At 41.6% G+C, this 14,607-nt stretch overlaps 1 protein-coding gene across 3 annotated transcripts in view; it reads left to right on the top strand.

Annotated features, from left to right (window-relative positions):
- Positions 1–2,378: 2,378 nt before the first annotated feature.
- The window catches only part of KIF20A (kinesin family member 20A), an 18,981-nt gene continuing 6,752 nt past the window's right edge, over positions 2,379–14,607 (top strand). For 2 of the 3 annotated variants that reach the window (XM_018569224.1, XM_018569223.1), the window contains exons 1-16: positions 2,379–2,549; positions 3,820–3,906; positions 3,988–4,107; positions 5,881–6,019; positions 6,098–6,279; positions 6,821–6,959; positions 7,042–7,242; positions 8,115–8,226; positions 9,530–9,598; positions 11,056–11,199; positions 11,349–11,514; positions 11,596–11,760; positions 11,870–12,009; positions 12,367–12,469; positions 12,788–12,992; positions 13,304–13,395. In XM_018569224.1, coding sequence (XP_018424726.1) covers positions 2,394–2,549; positions 3,820–3,906; positions 3,988–4,107; positions 5,881–6,019; positions 6,098–6,279; positions 6,821–6,959; positions 7,042–7,242; positions 8,115–8,226; positions 9,530–9,598; positions 11,056–11,199; positions 11,349–11,514; positions 11,596–11,760; positions 11,870–12,009; positions 12,367–12,469; positions 12,788–12,992; positions 13,304–13,395 — 2,220 coding nt within the window. In that variant the 5' untranslated portion in view covers positions 2,379–2,393. Of the gene's footprint in view, positions 2,556–3,819; positions 3,907–3,987; positions 4,108–5,880; positions 6,020–6,097; positions 6,280–6,820; positions 6,960–7,041; positions 7,243–8,114; positions 8,227–9,529; positions 9,599–11,055; positions 11,200–11,348; positions 11,515–11,595; positions 11,761–11,869; positions 12,010–12,366; positions 12,470–12,787; positions 12,993–13,303; positions 13,396–14,607 lie in introns of all 3 variants that reach the window. The other variant, XM_018569225.1, reaches the window with a different exon arrangement.

Raw genomic sequence — 14,607 nt, 5'->3', positions numbered from 1 at the left:
TTCATCCCTAGACCAAAACGAGCACCTAAACCTTCCAGCGCAGGGGTAGCCTCACTGCAAGGGATAACTTTAATAAATCCTGGAGTTCTTCTTTGATGTTGAAATAAAATAAGGTATTGCATTCACATAGTAAAATCTTGTGCAGTAGTGTGTAGGCAGCAGATTACTGACTCCTGATCTTTGTTTGTGGTGTTGGAATGACCCTGGGTCAGAGCACTGGTCTCAGCACTTGGAGCACAACCACCTCTGCCTCAGGCTGTGGAAGGGGAATTGTCCCCAAAATCTGTCCTTAACAATTACCACTGACGTGCAGGACATTAAGTGGAGTCTTCTGATATACACCTTGGATGCAGAAGGATCGGAGAGGTGGTTGTACTCCATGTGCGGAGTCCAATGATCCGACCCTGAACGATTCTAATTCTGATGGCCACAAGCAAAGGGGAATCAGGAGTCCGTAATCTGTCTATACCCTCCCTGGGCAGGATTTAAAAGCGGAACCTCGGATACCTTTTAGAAATGTTTAATCTACAAACACTTATAGATAATTGCCAACTTCTTATTCTTTGTATACCTTATTCTTCTTTTCCTCATTTTTCTTACGGTGGCCATTTGAAACCATCTCCCTTTACTTCCCTCAAATCTGGGTCTGCTTCATTGAACATATAGCAATGCACATTATCTCAAGCAGAGCTGCATGCTGATGCAATTTTTTGTGAGGAGGAAAAAAATGTCTGCTTGCATGTAAATGCAATACCTTAATTTTATGTCAGATTTGTAGAAGATTTCTACACCATACGAGGGTGTCCCTTTTTCTCGTCCCTTGTGTTTCATAGTGAATGAGCACTCGTCTCTGTATTCAAGGAGCTGAATGTCTGGATCTGCTGAAACCTTCTAGGTTAATGGAGTAGAGACATTGTTGTGCTGATCCTTTGTGTTACTGTATCTGGTAATTCAGTGGGATTGTATTTAATTACGTTGTGTTATACTGGAGTATCCTAGGTGGTTTTTAATTACATTGATGCGCTTGCTTTCTGTCTAGTACACATATCGGGATCCAGTTGGACTTGCATGTCTGCCTATGTTAATTTCCATTACATTGGGTTTTGAGGGGGTTAGTAGTTTACACAATAAAGATAACTGTTCTTTATGCTTCCAATTCCACGCACAGGAAGTGACAAGGAAACTGCATTTCTGGCAAGATCAACAGGTATTTTCTGTACTTGTTGGAAAGGTTCCTAGCCTAAAAAGTGAAAACTACACATCCAAGGAATTATGAGCAATATCAGTCCTTTTTGATCTGCAGTCTGGCTGAACACAATGCGTAGGATTCAGATTTTAGCTGGGCAAATACTTTAGGGCTGCAACAACTAATCGCTGATAATCAATAGAGAATCGTTGTCAATGATTCTCATTATCGATTAGTTGATTCTGCTTCTCTCCTCCCCCCTTGGGAGCAAAGTTGGGACACAAACCCCTGCAGCCGGTGCCCAGCAGTGAGGAGAGCCTGCCCTGCCGTTGCCGCCTACGCTTCATCAGCTCTGCTTCCCCCTTCTACTCCTTGCTGGAAGACGGCTGCATTCTGTGGTCTGTATCGGTGGAGGCAGCGCGGATCAGGGTGGGCACAGATCGCTGCAGCCGGCGCCCAGTGGGAAGGAGAGACCTCTGCCAGCCTGTGACTCTGTGGCATTCCCTCTCAACCCCTAGAAAAGTGAACAGACTGAAGTCCTATTTTTGCGTGCAATAAATCAGGGTCACGTGACTCCACAGTAGAGAGAGAGGAGAATATTCTCTTCTGTTTACCTTCTGTCTGGGTCCTTTGAGTGTCCACATCAGCACCCGCATGACATGCACGCTTCCTATTGGATGTCCATTGGTCAGGGTCCTCTCGGAATCCAGAAGAGGGCCAACGTCTGTTAAAAAGACTGGTGGTCTCGGGCACCATCACCCTGCTGGTTTTGAGGTCCCCCCCCCACCTGGAAAATGCAGCAGTGTGGGAACTAGAAGGGAAACTTGAGTGAGGTATATCTGATTTCACAAGGTAAGGGGAAGCAAAGCCTATCAGGATGGATTAGAGGTTTGTAGGTGGACAATTTGCCTTATACTAGTTAGCAGAGCTTTTGAACACTTTTCTCTTGTGTACTGTTGGGAAGGGATCGCTCCACCTGACAGAACTACAAGTGTTCTTTCATTTCCAGGTGTGGAACCCAGAGCGTTGCATGTGGTATACTGCTGCCATTCTTCAAACTGCCCACAGCTGGCAGACCCAGGACATGGCAGGTTGTGCACAGAATGCAAACAGGCCTAATGTTGGGCAGCAGGGCTCTATACTTTTTCAAATACATGCTTAATGACCATGCATTTATTTTCCCAGGAAAAAGTCAACTTCCCTCAACATGGCAATGAATGTAATTTCACCTGGCCTTGGGGTGCTATCCGATGACGAGTCTCCAGTTTTTGAATCTACAGCTGCTGACTGTGCCTCAGGCATTCGCAAAGATCTTCTCAATGATTTCTCTGTCATATCACCAGGGCTAGGACACCCTTCTCAGGTAAGTGTAAATATTGTTCTCATAACTACAGCTTGGTTGCATGCCTCCTTTTTTTTTTATTTGTGTGTGGGTACTTGCATGTATGATATCATACGAATATAATGACTATATCTAGTTTGGGAAATAAAAGCTGGTGCAGAGCTTTTTCCCATTTCCTTACAGTGGTATTGAGCACTGTGGTATAACCATCTGAACTTTGGGGATCATCTCCTAAAGCATATTTTAGCAATCCTACACCTACATTTCTCTAGTGAACAAATGCTATTGAATTGCAACTAGAAATTGTTGTGACAGAAAAGTTACAAAACAAAGTGCTGTTTCTCATAGCATCAATGCAATACTCCAATGTTGTGGTCCCCACTCCTTTTTAAACTGATGAGTTGTGTAATCTGGTTCTCAGTTTAGACATGGCATGATTTCCTGTTATCTTTTAAAGAGGAACTGAACTCTGGAAGCAGTACTCAAGAAAAGAGGGAAAAGGACCAGTTTTCTGCATTTCCTGGTTCTACCTGGCACTGATCTTTCCCTAAGTACTTACTATGATTTATCAAAACTGAAGCAGGCAGAATCTGGAGCATTTGCCTATACCAATAAGCTTTAAAAATGAGAGAGAAGCTTATTGGTTACTATGGGCAGCTGCTCTGGATTCTGTTTGCTCCTGTTCCCTTCTGTGTCTTGGTAGAGGCAGGGCCTTTTCTTCCTCATTTCAGAGCCTCCCGTAAGGAGAACAGTGCGCAACACAACCAGATCTCCTTAGACTAGTACGAGGCAGCAGTGCCTTAGATCTCACACTGCAGATATACAACTGAGGTTGTATGCCTAGTAGTGCCTTGGCACACTGTCATACCAGGAAGTGCACTGCTATTTACCAGATGAATTCTTCACGAGTTATTTTTCAAGGTACTGCTTGGGCACAAATAACATTTCCAGGTTTTTTTTTCTAAACATAGTGAGGGGAATCTATCAAAATGGGAACTGATAAAATGTGGAGCAGTTGCCCAGGGCAACGAATCAGCTTCTCTCCAGTTTGTTCAGTTAAGATTTGAAAATGTAAGAGAGAAGCTGATTGGTTGCCATGCACATCTGCTCCACTTTGATAAATTCCCCTCAGTGAATCTTCTTCCTCTTTAAGCATACCTGGTGTAATGTTTAGCTTGACGTTAACTGCTTCTGTCAAAATAGGAAATCTTACCGCTGACTCTCTTGTTCTGCTTGCAGTTTAGTGGTGACCTGTTTTTTAAATGTTAAATCTTAATATTCCTTTTTATAGACAATACTTGAAGGAACTGACAAAGTAATGGTGTATGTTAGGATCAGACCTTTTGTAGATGGAGAATTGGATAAGAAAGAGGACCAGGTAAGCTGAAGCTAGTCAGTTTGTTTTTGTTGTGTGTGTTTTCCGTCATATGTGTCTTGACATCATATGTGCCCTTTTCAGGGATGTGTGGTAGTAGAAAATCAGGAGACTCTCATGTTGAGAGCACCAAAAGATTCTTTTGCAATGAAGAACACTGAACGTGGAATGGGACAGAGTGCTCACAAATTCAGCTTCTCTCAGGTAATTTGCTGTCCCCTAGATGTAAAGTACTCGCAACTGCTTATGTCGATGTGTATTAACCACTTGAAGTCCGCGGTGTTAAAACCCCCTTCCTGGCCAGGCCATTTTTCAGTATTCAGCGCTGCGGTACTTTCACTGACATGTATTCAGTCATGCAACACTGTACTGAAATGAATTTTATACCATTTTAGGGAAAGATAGAGCTTTCTTTTGGTGGTATTTAATCACTACTGGGGGTTTTATTTTTTTAATAAGGGAAAAAAAAATGCGTCCCCCTATATTAAATGATAAAACATTTATTACCCAATTTTTTGGCAAAATATAAGAGATGGGGTCACGTCGGGTAAATAGACACCAAACATGTCAAGTAGAGGTGCACCGAAATGGAAATTTTAAAACCGAAACGAAACCGAAATAAAAAAAAGTCAGGCCGATACCGAAAATGTTTTTTATTTTTTCAATTTTTTTTTCAATATTTTCTTTTTTATAAACTTTTTATATTCATTTTTTATTAAATATTTTTATTTTTTACTTTAATTTTTAGGGGCTTTTTAAAATAGACAAAGATTGAGAACACAGTCCTCAATCTCTTTTCCTGTGTCCCTGTTATCAATGAACAGGAATCCTCTTAGTGTTCCTGTTCATTGATAACATGAGAACATGGTTTGTTTACTATAACTACAATTATGAATGAATGGGGGTGATGTAGATCACTCCCATTCATTCATAATTGAGGATATAGTTAACATAACATATCCTCAATTATGTACACACACTCAGCAATCACTGAGTATGTGTACATTGCTTTTCTCTCTGACACGCTGTCACAGGAGGCTGATCGAGCGGTGTAGAGAGGAAAGCCCAGCATCCAGTGACAGCGCTGTCTCCGCCCACACACCGCTCTGCCGGACTGTGATAGGCGGCTGAGCGGTGTGGGAGGAGAGATGCCGGTCGTTCACAGCGCTCTCGTCCTGCAGCGCTCGGCCGGCTGTCACTTTCTTTTCTCCCCGCTGGAACAGCGCACATCGGGGAGAAAAGAAAAACAGGGATGTGCCGTTGTATCGGCCGAAACATGGCTCTTTCGGCATTATGCCAAAAGTGCAATTTTCGGCCGATATATCGGTGCATCCCTAATGTCAAGCCTTAAAATTTTGCACGCATGCGAAACCTCAAAAAGCTACAATACCCAAAATTGGCCATAGGCGACGCTTTAAAAGCTTTTACCGCTCATCAGTTTAGTGTTATCAGTGATTAATGGCCCTAAAATGATGGCTCTCACTCCGACGTTTGCGACGATATGTAACGTGTAGTGCAATTGTCATTTTCGCACTCTGGCACATCAAACACGTATTTACGTTATGTGGGACTTAAAAATGTTGGTTTTTTTTTTTTACACTTATTGTTATCACATAGGAGGATAACTATCCCTCTATATAATAGCAAAGGCACACTGACAGGTCCTCTTTATGGAGACATTAGGGGTCTCCGAGACACCTAATGTCATCTGGCACTTTTTTTTCTGCGCGCGCAGAAAAAAAAAAGTCGTCTAATTACGACAACCAGCCCGTGTGAGTCTGCCGTCCTGTCCGTTTTTTCACAACGGGCAGATGGCAAGAGGTTTAAAAAAAAATAATAATCCCAAAAATATATTGAAGGTAGTTTTTAGTTTTTCTTAATCTAATAATTAGGTGACAATTGATACAACTCTCCAAATGAAGCCTGCCACACCTTTACCTGTATCGTACAATAACATGTTTTCCTCTTTTTTAATAGATTTATGGGCCAGAGATTGATCAGAAACAATTCTTTGATGGGACTATGAGGCTAGTAGTGAAGGATGCACTAAATGGACAAAACTGGCTGGTTTATACATATGGAGTCACCAACTCCGGCAAGACTTATACAATTCAAGGTAGATTTAAAAATGTATGGAGTTTTGGGAATGTTCTTAATATGCATGTTTTGATGGCCATTTCTATTTCCTGCTCAGGAACAAATAAAGATGGTGGCATTCTGCCTCGCTCCATTGCCCTCATCTTCAACAGTGCTCAGGACCGCCTATACAAAAGCTCTGACCTTAAACCTCTCTCCAATGAAGTTATTTGGCTGGACAGCAAGCAAGTGCGCCAGGAGGAATTGAAGAAGATCTCCTTAATTTGTAATTTTCGTGAGGTAAGTGTACATGTACTAAGAATATGCTTTAAAGCTTAACTCTAGGCAAACGGGTAAATACACAGATAAAATGCATGTATGGGAGCCTGCCAAAGTACTGTATCCCTTTATCCATCCACTTCTGATTAACCTCTGCTCAGTTTAGTAACTCTTACAGGTCTCCTCTCCAGCCCCCAACCTGTGAATGGACAGGAGAAAAAATAGGCTGATAAGGTTTTTTCTGTCCCTTTTTCCTCTATCAGCATGCTCCTTGCACTGCAGCATAACTTATTGGTTCCTTGTGCTGCTTCTCCCTCTTTTAGTTGAGCTGGACAGGAGGTTGCAAGCTGCTGATACCAAGCCAAATTCAGATACTTGCACTGCTTGCATAAAAAGTTGATATATTATTGAATACAGAGCTTTATTATTTTTGTCTGCCTGGATGGAATTCAGCTATAATGAGTATACCGGTCTATGCACTTTATATTTGGCTAATTTTTCTAAATACAAAATAGAAATCATTTTGTTAAAATTCACTGAAGTTTATTTTGGTTGGCTGTAGGAAGAAATTATGACACCCATGAAAAGGAGTGGTGGCAATGAGTCCCAGTTTCGAGGCGGCACAAGCATAAGCTTTGATAGTGGAATTGGAGGACTCTCCTCAACAAGTCATACCAATCAGACCAGCATTCAGTTGGAAGGTAACCTAGAGTTTAGAGCTAATAAAGCATGCACATGTAGGATTCATATTTTTTGAGTGACTGGTGTTTTCTTACATTCCAGAGATGTGCTCACGATGGGGTGAGCAAGATATAATTTCACTTCAGGAGCCTTCTGATATTCAGCTGTCCATTTGGGTATCTTACTTTGAAATTTATAATGAGTTTGTATATGACTTATTGGAGCCTATGCCCTCTGGCCCGAACCGTAAAAGAACAACACTGAGGCTGTGTGAAGACAGGAATGGAAGCCCTTATGTGAAGGGTAAGGCTATTCAGTGTTCTAGCTCATTCAGGCAGGTATTAAATGCAAGGTCCCCCTTTTTTTGTTTTTCCTTCCCTCCCTTTCTAAAAAGCAGCAATAAATGGGGGGGGATTATTAAAAGTACTTGACTTTCCTCTAGCTTCTGTCTATGGCATTGAGGTGCACGGGTGACGTCGCACTCCTGGCAAGATCCCAAAGAATGTGAAGTAGGCTAGATTTCGCAAGATCATATTCCTGCACTGTCCTGTAGTGTCATCTCAGGAGATTTGACATACATCATTTGGTCTGACAGTGTCATCTCTAGAGTTGGACTACAAGGACATTCCCTTGTATCTCGTCGTATTGTGCTTGACATCATCCCCAGTAGGTTAAGAAGGTGAAAGGAAAAACAGGTGTTCAGATACAACAAACGGACTTCATACTGCTGAGTCAGCAGCTCACCATATTGAATCCAGGTAGTCAGCATTATAGATGGGTAGTTTACCTTTTCAGGAAGTTAAGAATGGCAGCCCTTCATATGTCTCTAACAAGTTTACTTTTAAATTGGCTTTCTGGGCGTGACTGTCAATATACAGTAATTTGCTTATTACATATGCAGGTTGCACTTTGTGCTTAGTAGTACTACACAGTAATTGTGCTTTACTGTCTCCTCCCTCTCTGAAGTCTGTAAAATAGTTCTGTAGGGGGATTGACTTCACTGCCTGATAGATACATGACCACTAGTGGGAATATGTTTTACTAAATCATGGAACTCTAAAGCGGGGAGTCCTCTGTCAATAGAATGTCATGCAAATATTACAATGTTTTTCAACTTATGGGTTTTTTTTTGTTTTTGTTTATTTACCTTTTTTACAAATTCATGTTTATCACAGACCTCAATTGGATAAATGTACACAGTGCTGATGAAGCTTGGAAAGTGCTGAAAGTTGGAAGAAAAAATCAGAGCTTTGCCAGCACACATCTAAATCAAAATTCTAGCAGAAGGTGAGATGAAAAATCAGCCAAATGTTAGAAATATTGATAGTAAAAAAGAATTATCATCTAGTGATCTTGTCACAGAAAAAAATATGTTAATTCATCAAGTGTGTTTGCATTTGGCCTTGTAGCAATGTCATTAAACGGTGCACCTGGATGAAATGGGCCCCCCCTTTTTTTTAACTGGTCCCCATTGTATGATTACTGTACTGTCATTTGTAGAACTAATATGGCCCTTTAAATGAAAATGTGGTCGCACACTGTCCCATGTTTCAATATAGTTCCAGACAAAGGAAGCCTTGTCTGATGCTTACGCTGTCTCCCAGGCTTAATGCTAGACAGTAGTCTGGGTGGAAATGTATATACCCATTACCGTATGACAACGCCCACGACAAAGCTCAATTCCGCACACTGTAAGCTTCCTGTTATGAATTGCGCACTCCGATCCCTCAAAAGCCATTTACCTTGATGTATACTTTGTTCTTCACGCCCCCAAATCTTCTTCGGGTGCAAGTACAGCTCCTGCTGTACTCTCAATAGACATAATCACTACAGTCGCATCTCTGCCTCCTTCTCCTCCAGGTCATTTACAAAACAAAGTGTTTGTGTTTTGTGAATAGCCAGAAGGAGGGGTAGTCAGAGATGTGGCCATAGCACTGAGACCTGCAGCACATACATCTAAGCATGTACTGAAGTATGGAATTATACTTCCATCTGCATGAAATCAAGATTTGCTATGTAAATCAAGGCAAGTAGCTTATTGTGCTCAGAGTTGGGCATTAAATTAACAGATGCTATATACATTACAGTCTGCAGTATCCTTTTATATATTAACATAGTGCAGCACTGTTCACTTTTTTTAAATCGGCATTTACTTGCACCTCCCAACTAATGTAAACAATGGATCTGTGCAAACATCCCACCTGAGTACACAATGGGACATAACTGTGAATCTGAAATTCACTGCCGGTAAATATTACACGAGAGTTGGTTGAAATGAGTCACCCCCCCAGTGAATGTTTAAAGGTCACAATTACCTCTATAAATATTCCGCTAATTTATTAACTAAGAAAATAAACCATCTCTTGAGCTGAAGCTAATTGTTCTGTAAAATCCTGTGGTGTTTTTTTTTTTTTTTCTCTTTTCCCCCCTCCCACATGTCTATTGCCTTTTACAGAGCCATGGAAATGGCCAAATAGCTAGGCACCCAAAAAGTAGCAAGAGAACGGTTAGGGTTTGTTATAAGTATTCTTTTTAAGAAAGCATAGACATTTTTCTTTTTTTAGCTTACAGCTTTTCTTTTGTTTTTCAGTCATAGTATCTTTTCTATCCGGATCCTTCATTTACAGGGAAAGTATGATATGACCCCAAAGATCAGTGAGTAAGTATACGCGCAAGTCCGTAAGTTGGTCTCCTGAAAGTTAATTGTTATGGTTGTTTTATTTCTATATTTAAAATTATTTAATTTTTTTTAACCACTTGCTGACTGGGGTGTTAAACCCCCTTCCTGGCCATTTGGGGACAGATAGAGCTTTCTTTTGGTGGTATTTAATCACCACTGGGGTTTTTATTTTCTATTATATAACGAAAAAAGTTCCAAACATTTTGGGGGGAAAACTGTTTTCCCTACGTTATGTTATAAAACATTTTATCAGTACCCAATTTTTTGGCTAAATATAAAAGATGGGGTCACGTTGGGTAAAAGAGCAAACATGTCAAGGTTTAAAATTGCATGCGCCCATGAAATCGCAAAATGCTACCATGCTTAAAATTGGTCATAAGCGACACTTTAAAAGCTTTTACCGCTCATCGGTTCAGTGTCATCAGATGCTCACACTCCCACATTCACGGCGATATGTAGCATGTGTGGCATAATCGTTGTTTTCGCATGTAGGTGCACCCATTTCTTGGGATCTATCTATCCTTTTCCTGCCACCGACTTATGGCATACGGTGGAACACAACTGATTTTGGCCTGCCACATCAGTATGCCATACGTCGGTGGCTTTTAATGTTCTGCTATAAGCTCGCTTTAGCGTATGTTTAATGAATAGCTATCATCAACTAGTCATTTTACAGGGGACAGTCAGGGGTCCCTTCTGTTATAAGTTCATGGTCGCTGAAGAGACTGAGCTTGTAGCAGAAGGGTAAAACCCAGCGATGTAAGGCACGCTGAAGTGGCCAGCTGGAAGCGGTTGTTCCGCCATATGCCTTGCGTCGTTGGCAGGGAATGGGTTGAAGGGTATACATTAAAACTGTTAAAGGAGAACTATGAGGTGATTGAAAATCACTCAGCCTCATAGTTCTAGCCGACCTGTGACAATGAAACTGTCATAGATCGGGAAGTGAGCGAACACATACCGTCGCTCGCTCACTTCTCGATCCTGTCCCCGCAGAAAGCAGTGACTGTCACGGCTCCCTGCAGGCATTCCCCCCCCCACTCCCCTGTCCGATCCTCCAGCGCTGACTGGCAGAACGGACAGGGGAGGGGGCGGGTTCAGCTGGCTCTGTCAATCACGCAGCTGGGTGGATCTCAACAGTAATGTCGGGATCCGTCCCGGCTGTAGCGTCTGAGTATACCGCGAGCTGTAGCTCGCGGTATACTGAGCTTTGGGTGACGCTAGTTTGTGTCCTCCCGTTACCCTTAGGAGAACTATGGGGAAAAGCACTGACCCCATAGTTCTCCTCCTTTTAATAAATATCAAGCTATTTTAAGTCACAGTTAACTTATCGGTTTACCCCATGTAAGAAGACATGAATGAAACTTCAGGAAAACTATCTTCCTTTTGATTACTATAGCCCTCTGATTTTCTCAATTTGAGAATTTGTTCTCCTGCAGGCTGACTTTCTGTGATTTGGCTGGATCTGAGCGATGCAAAGATCAGAGTAGTGGAGATAGACTAAAGGAGGCTACAAATATCAATACATCTCTTCACACTTTGGGCCGCTGCATCAGTGCCCTAAGACAGAATCAACAAAACAAGTAAGTGACTTCTATACACATTAACAATGTTGTTTCTGCACTTGTGATCACTTTTGGGTCACGACCCACCAGTTGAGAACCAAGGGTTTAGACAGTAAGTTAAACTTGTAAAAACATTGTTATTTCTTACAAACTTGATCTCATTTAAGGCTGCGGCAGAATGTGGTTCCATTCAGGGACAGCAAGTTGACTCGAGTCTTTCAAGCCTACTTCACTGGCCGAGGAAAATCATGTATGATTGTGAACATCAATCAGTGTGCTTCCACCTATGATGAGACACTACATGCTATGAAGTTCTCTGCAATTGCTAGCCAGGTAGTGGGGTGTGGTGGGTTTACCGCCAGCGTGACCTATTTGGTGAAAATTCTTCTGATCCAATTTTTTTTTCCCCCCCAGCTGGTCCAAGCACCTCCTGTAAAAATTAACTTGCGCACTATTCAGTCTCTTATCAAAGAGAGCAGTGTTCTAGCCAATCGTAGCTACACAGATGATGAAGATGCTGCAGAAGCTTCCGATGAAGAAAGTGATACTGAAACCGATATCACAATGTTTAATAGAGAGGTTTGTTGGCAAGACTGGCATTTCTTAGAACATTCTAATGAAGCTATTGCTTAAATGAGGGGAAACAACAATGTTTAAACACTGACTCTCTCGATTCTGTCTCTGTTAGGAGCTGCTACAAGTCATTGAGCATTTAAGGCAGCTCATGATTAAAGAACGTCAGGAGAAAATGGCCATTGAGATGAAGATTAGGAATGAAGTCTGTAGTGAGATGATGGAAATGATGCAGCAACAAAAATCTCAATTCAGGTAAGTCTATATATTGATTTCAAGGAGAACTATGAGGTGAGTGATCTACTCACGCTCCACGCAGGGATTCCCCCCTCTCCGATCCTCCAGCGCTGACTGGAGGAACGGACAGGCAGAGCCCGCTGTCAATCAGCCAGCTGGGTGGATCTCGACTGTCTGGATCTGTCCTGGCTGTGGCACTCTCAGTATATAGTTTGCTATATACTGAGTTTTGGATTACGGGAGGACGTTCGTATATGTCCTCTTGTGACCCTAAAGAGAACTATGAGGAAAAAAAGGTTACCCCATGGTTCTCTTTTAACACTTAACCGTTATTGTACAGAAACTGTGTTAAGTAGTTGTTGTCTTTATTTGAAGCGAGACAATGGAAGATGAGCGAGAGCTGTTGGAAGAGCTGTATGAGGGAAGGCTAGAGAACCTGAAAGACTCGCTCACAAACTATTACAAGCGGGAGTTGGAGGTACATTCGCAATACTATAGTAGACATGATCCTCTCTCTTTCTTCCCCCCCCCCTTTTTCTTTTTTTTGTGTGCGTTTTGCTACAAGATCTTTGCATGTCACACAATACCATGCTTCTTTTTAGTATTTGGTGTCACGTATGTTAATTCTTGTGCATGGTGGCTTGATAATGTTTTAAAGTATTTTAAATGTTTTGTGTGTGTGTACAGTATATGGGGATTTTAATCCCATAGGCAAGTCATTAAAAAAATCCTTCGTGTTCAATTGGAACAGATCACATCTTCATTTTATACCAACTTTTTTTGTGTTTGAATCCAGGAACGAGATGAGCGAATTGAGGAGCTACAAGCTGCCCTGGAGGAAGCCAAAGATGTTCCTGATGCATTAAACACTACAAAAAACAAAAAAGACAGTGTTCCTCTGCGCAGATCCAAGCGGCTGGCAACATCTGATATGTCTGAATTAAATAAACTTAACTTGGAAATCGCAGATCTTAATGCACAGTTAAAGTCCAAGAATGAAGGTGAGTGTTCCAGTAAGGTGTGATCATTTGTGGGATTTGTAATATCAGTTATTAATCCTAACTAAGTGTTTTAAGGCCCACTCCTAATGGTTGCAGCCAAGCTCCCAGGAGGTAGAATTTTATATTTTTTGGCCCACTCCTAATGGTTGCAGCCAAGCTCCCAGGAGGCAGAATTTTATGTATTTTTTTTTTTTTTTTTTTATGCTTTCTTAAAAACATTATAATGAATTGTAATATATTGGATAGTTAAGTATTTTTATAATGTCATTGTAATGGAAGTATTTTTATAATGTAATATCGGTCTAATTTAGAAATTGAAAGACTTAAGATGAATCATGAGCCACCTTCATCTGCAAGGACATTCACAGCTGAAGTAGATCGAAAGATTCTAGAAGGGCAAAAGGTAAGCCAAAATTTTATAAGGGAGCATATGCTGTAAGTAGTGCGTATTTGTGCAGCTCTTTATGTAACCCTTAGAGTAATCCTGTTTGAGACTTAGAGTGTTTTTCCCCATAGTTCTCTTTAAGGGTCACAGGAGGACATATACGAACCTCCTCCTGTGAAACCAAAGCTCAGTTTATCCCAAGCTACAGCTCGCAATATACTGAGACCGCCGCAGCTGGGACGGATCACGACAATGCTTTTGAGATCCACCCAGCTGTGTGAATGACAGCTGGTTCTGCCTATCTAGAGGCAGAGCCAGCTGTGCCCTCCCCCGTTCGTTCCTCCAGTCATTGCTGGAGGATCGGAGCGGGTAGGGGGGAATCCCAGCGGGACAGTCACCGCTGCCTGCAGGGAGATGATCGAAGTGAGCGAGCGCCGGTATGTGTTCGCTCACTTCCTGATCCATTGAGCCGACGTGTGACAGTTTCATTGTCACAGGTCGGCTAGAACTATGAGGGTGAGTGATTTTCACTCCCCTCATAGCTCGCCTTTTTAAGTTGTTTGGATAATTACCTCTGTATGCCCTACAGTAGGGGTACGTGTGCGTGTCTGTGCGTATGTTTGGCTGTTTTATGAGAGATGGGGATTACTCAGGTGGTGGTTTCCAAAGACACATACTTTCATTATTCCTTGATCTTAACTGAGCCTTTTGGTCAGATCGATGAAACCTATTTTGTAAAAGGATAGTAGTAATGATTGTGACTAGTTATCCTTTAACCAGTTGAAGTCCGTGGTGTTAAACCCCCTTCCCATCCAGGCCATTTTTCAGTATTCAGCGCTGCGATACTTTGACATTTATTCCGTCATGCAACGCTGTACTGAAATGAATTTTATACCCTTTTTTGGGGACAGATAGAGCTTTCTTTTGGTGGTATTTAATCACCACTGGGGGTTTTATTTTTTTACTATATTAAGGAAAAATTACCGAAATTTAAAAAGAAAACCGTTTCCCCTATATTAAATGATAAAACATTTATTACCCAATTTTTTGGTAAAATATAAAAGGGGGGAATCATGTCGGGTAAAAAGACACCAAACACGTCAAGCCTTAAAATTGCGCGCGCGCGAAACCTCAAACGGTAATACCCAAAATTGGCCATAGGCAATGCTTTAAAAGCTTTTACCGCTCATCAGTTTAGTGTTATCAGTGATTGATGGCCCTAAAATGATT

Source organism: Nanorana parkeri, unplaced genomic scaffold (assembly GCF_000935625.1).
Source record: "Nanorana parkeri isolate BGI_ZX_2015 unplaced genomic scaffold, ASM93562v1 scaffold1306, whole genome shotgun sequence".
Taxonomy (NCBI): Eukaryota; Metazoa; Chordata; class Amphibia; order Anura; family Dicroglossidae; genus Nanorana; species Nanorana parkeri.
This window is presented reverse-complemented; position numbering and strand designations above follow the sequence as displayed.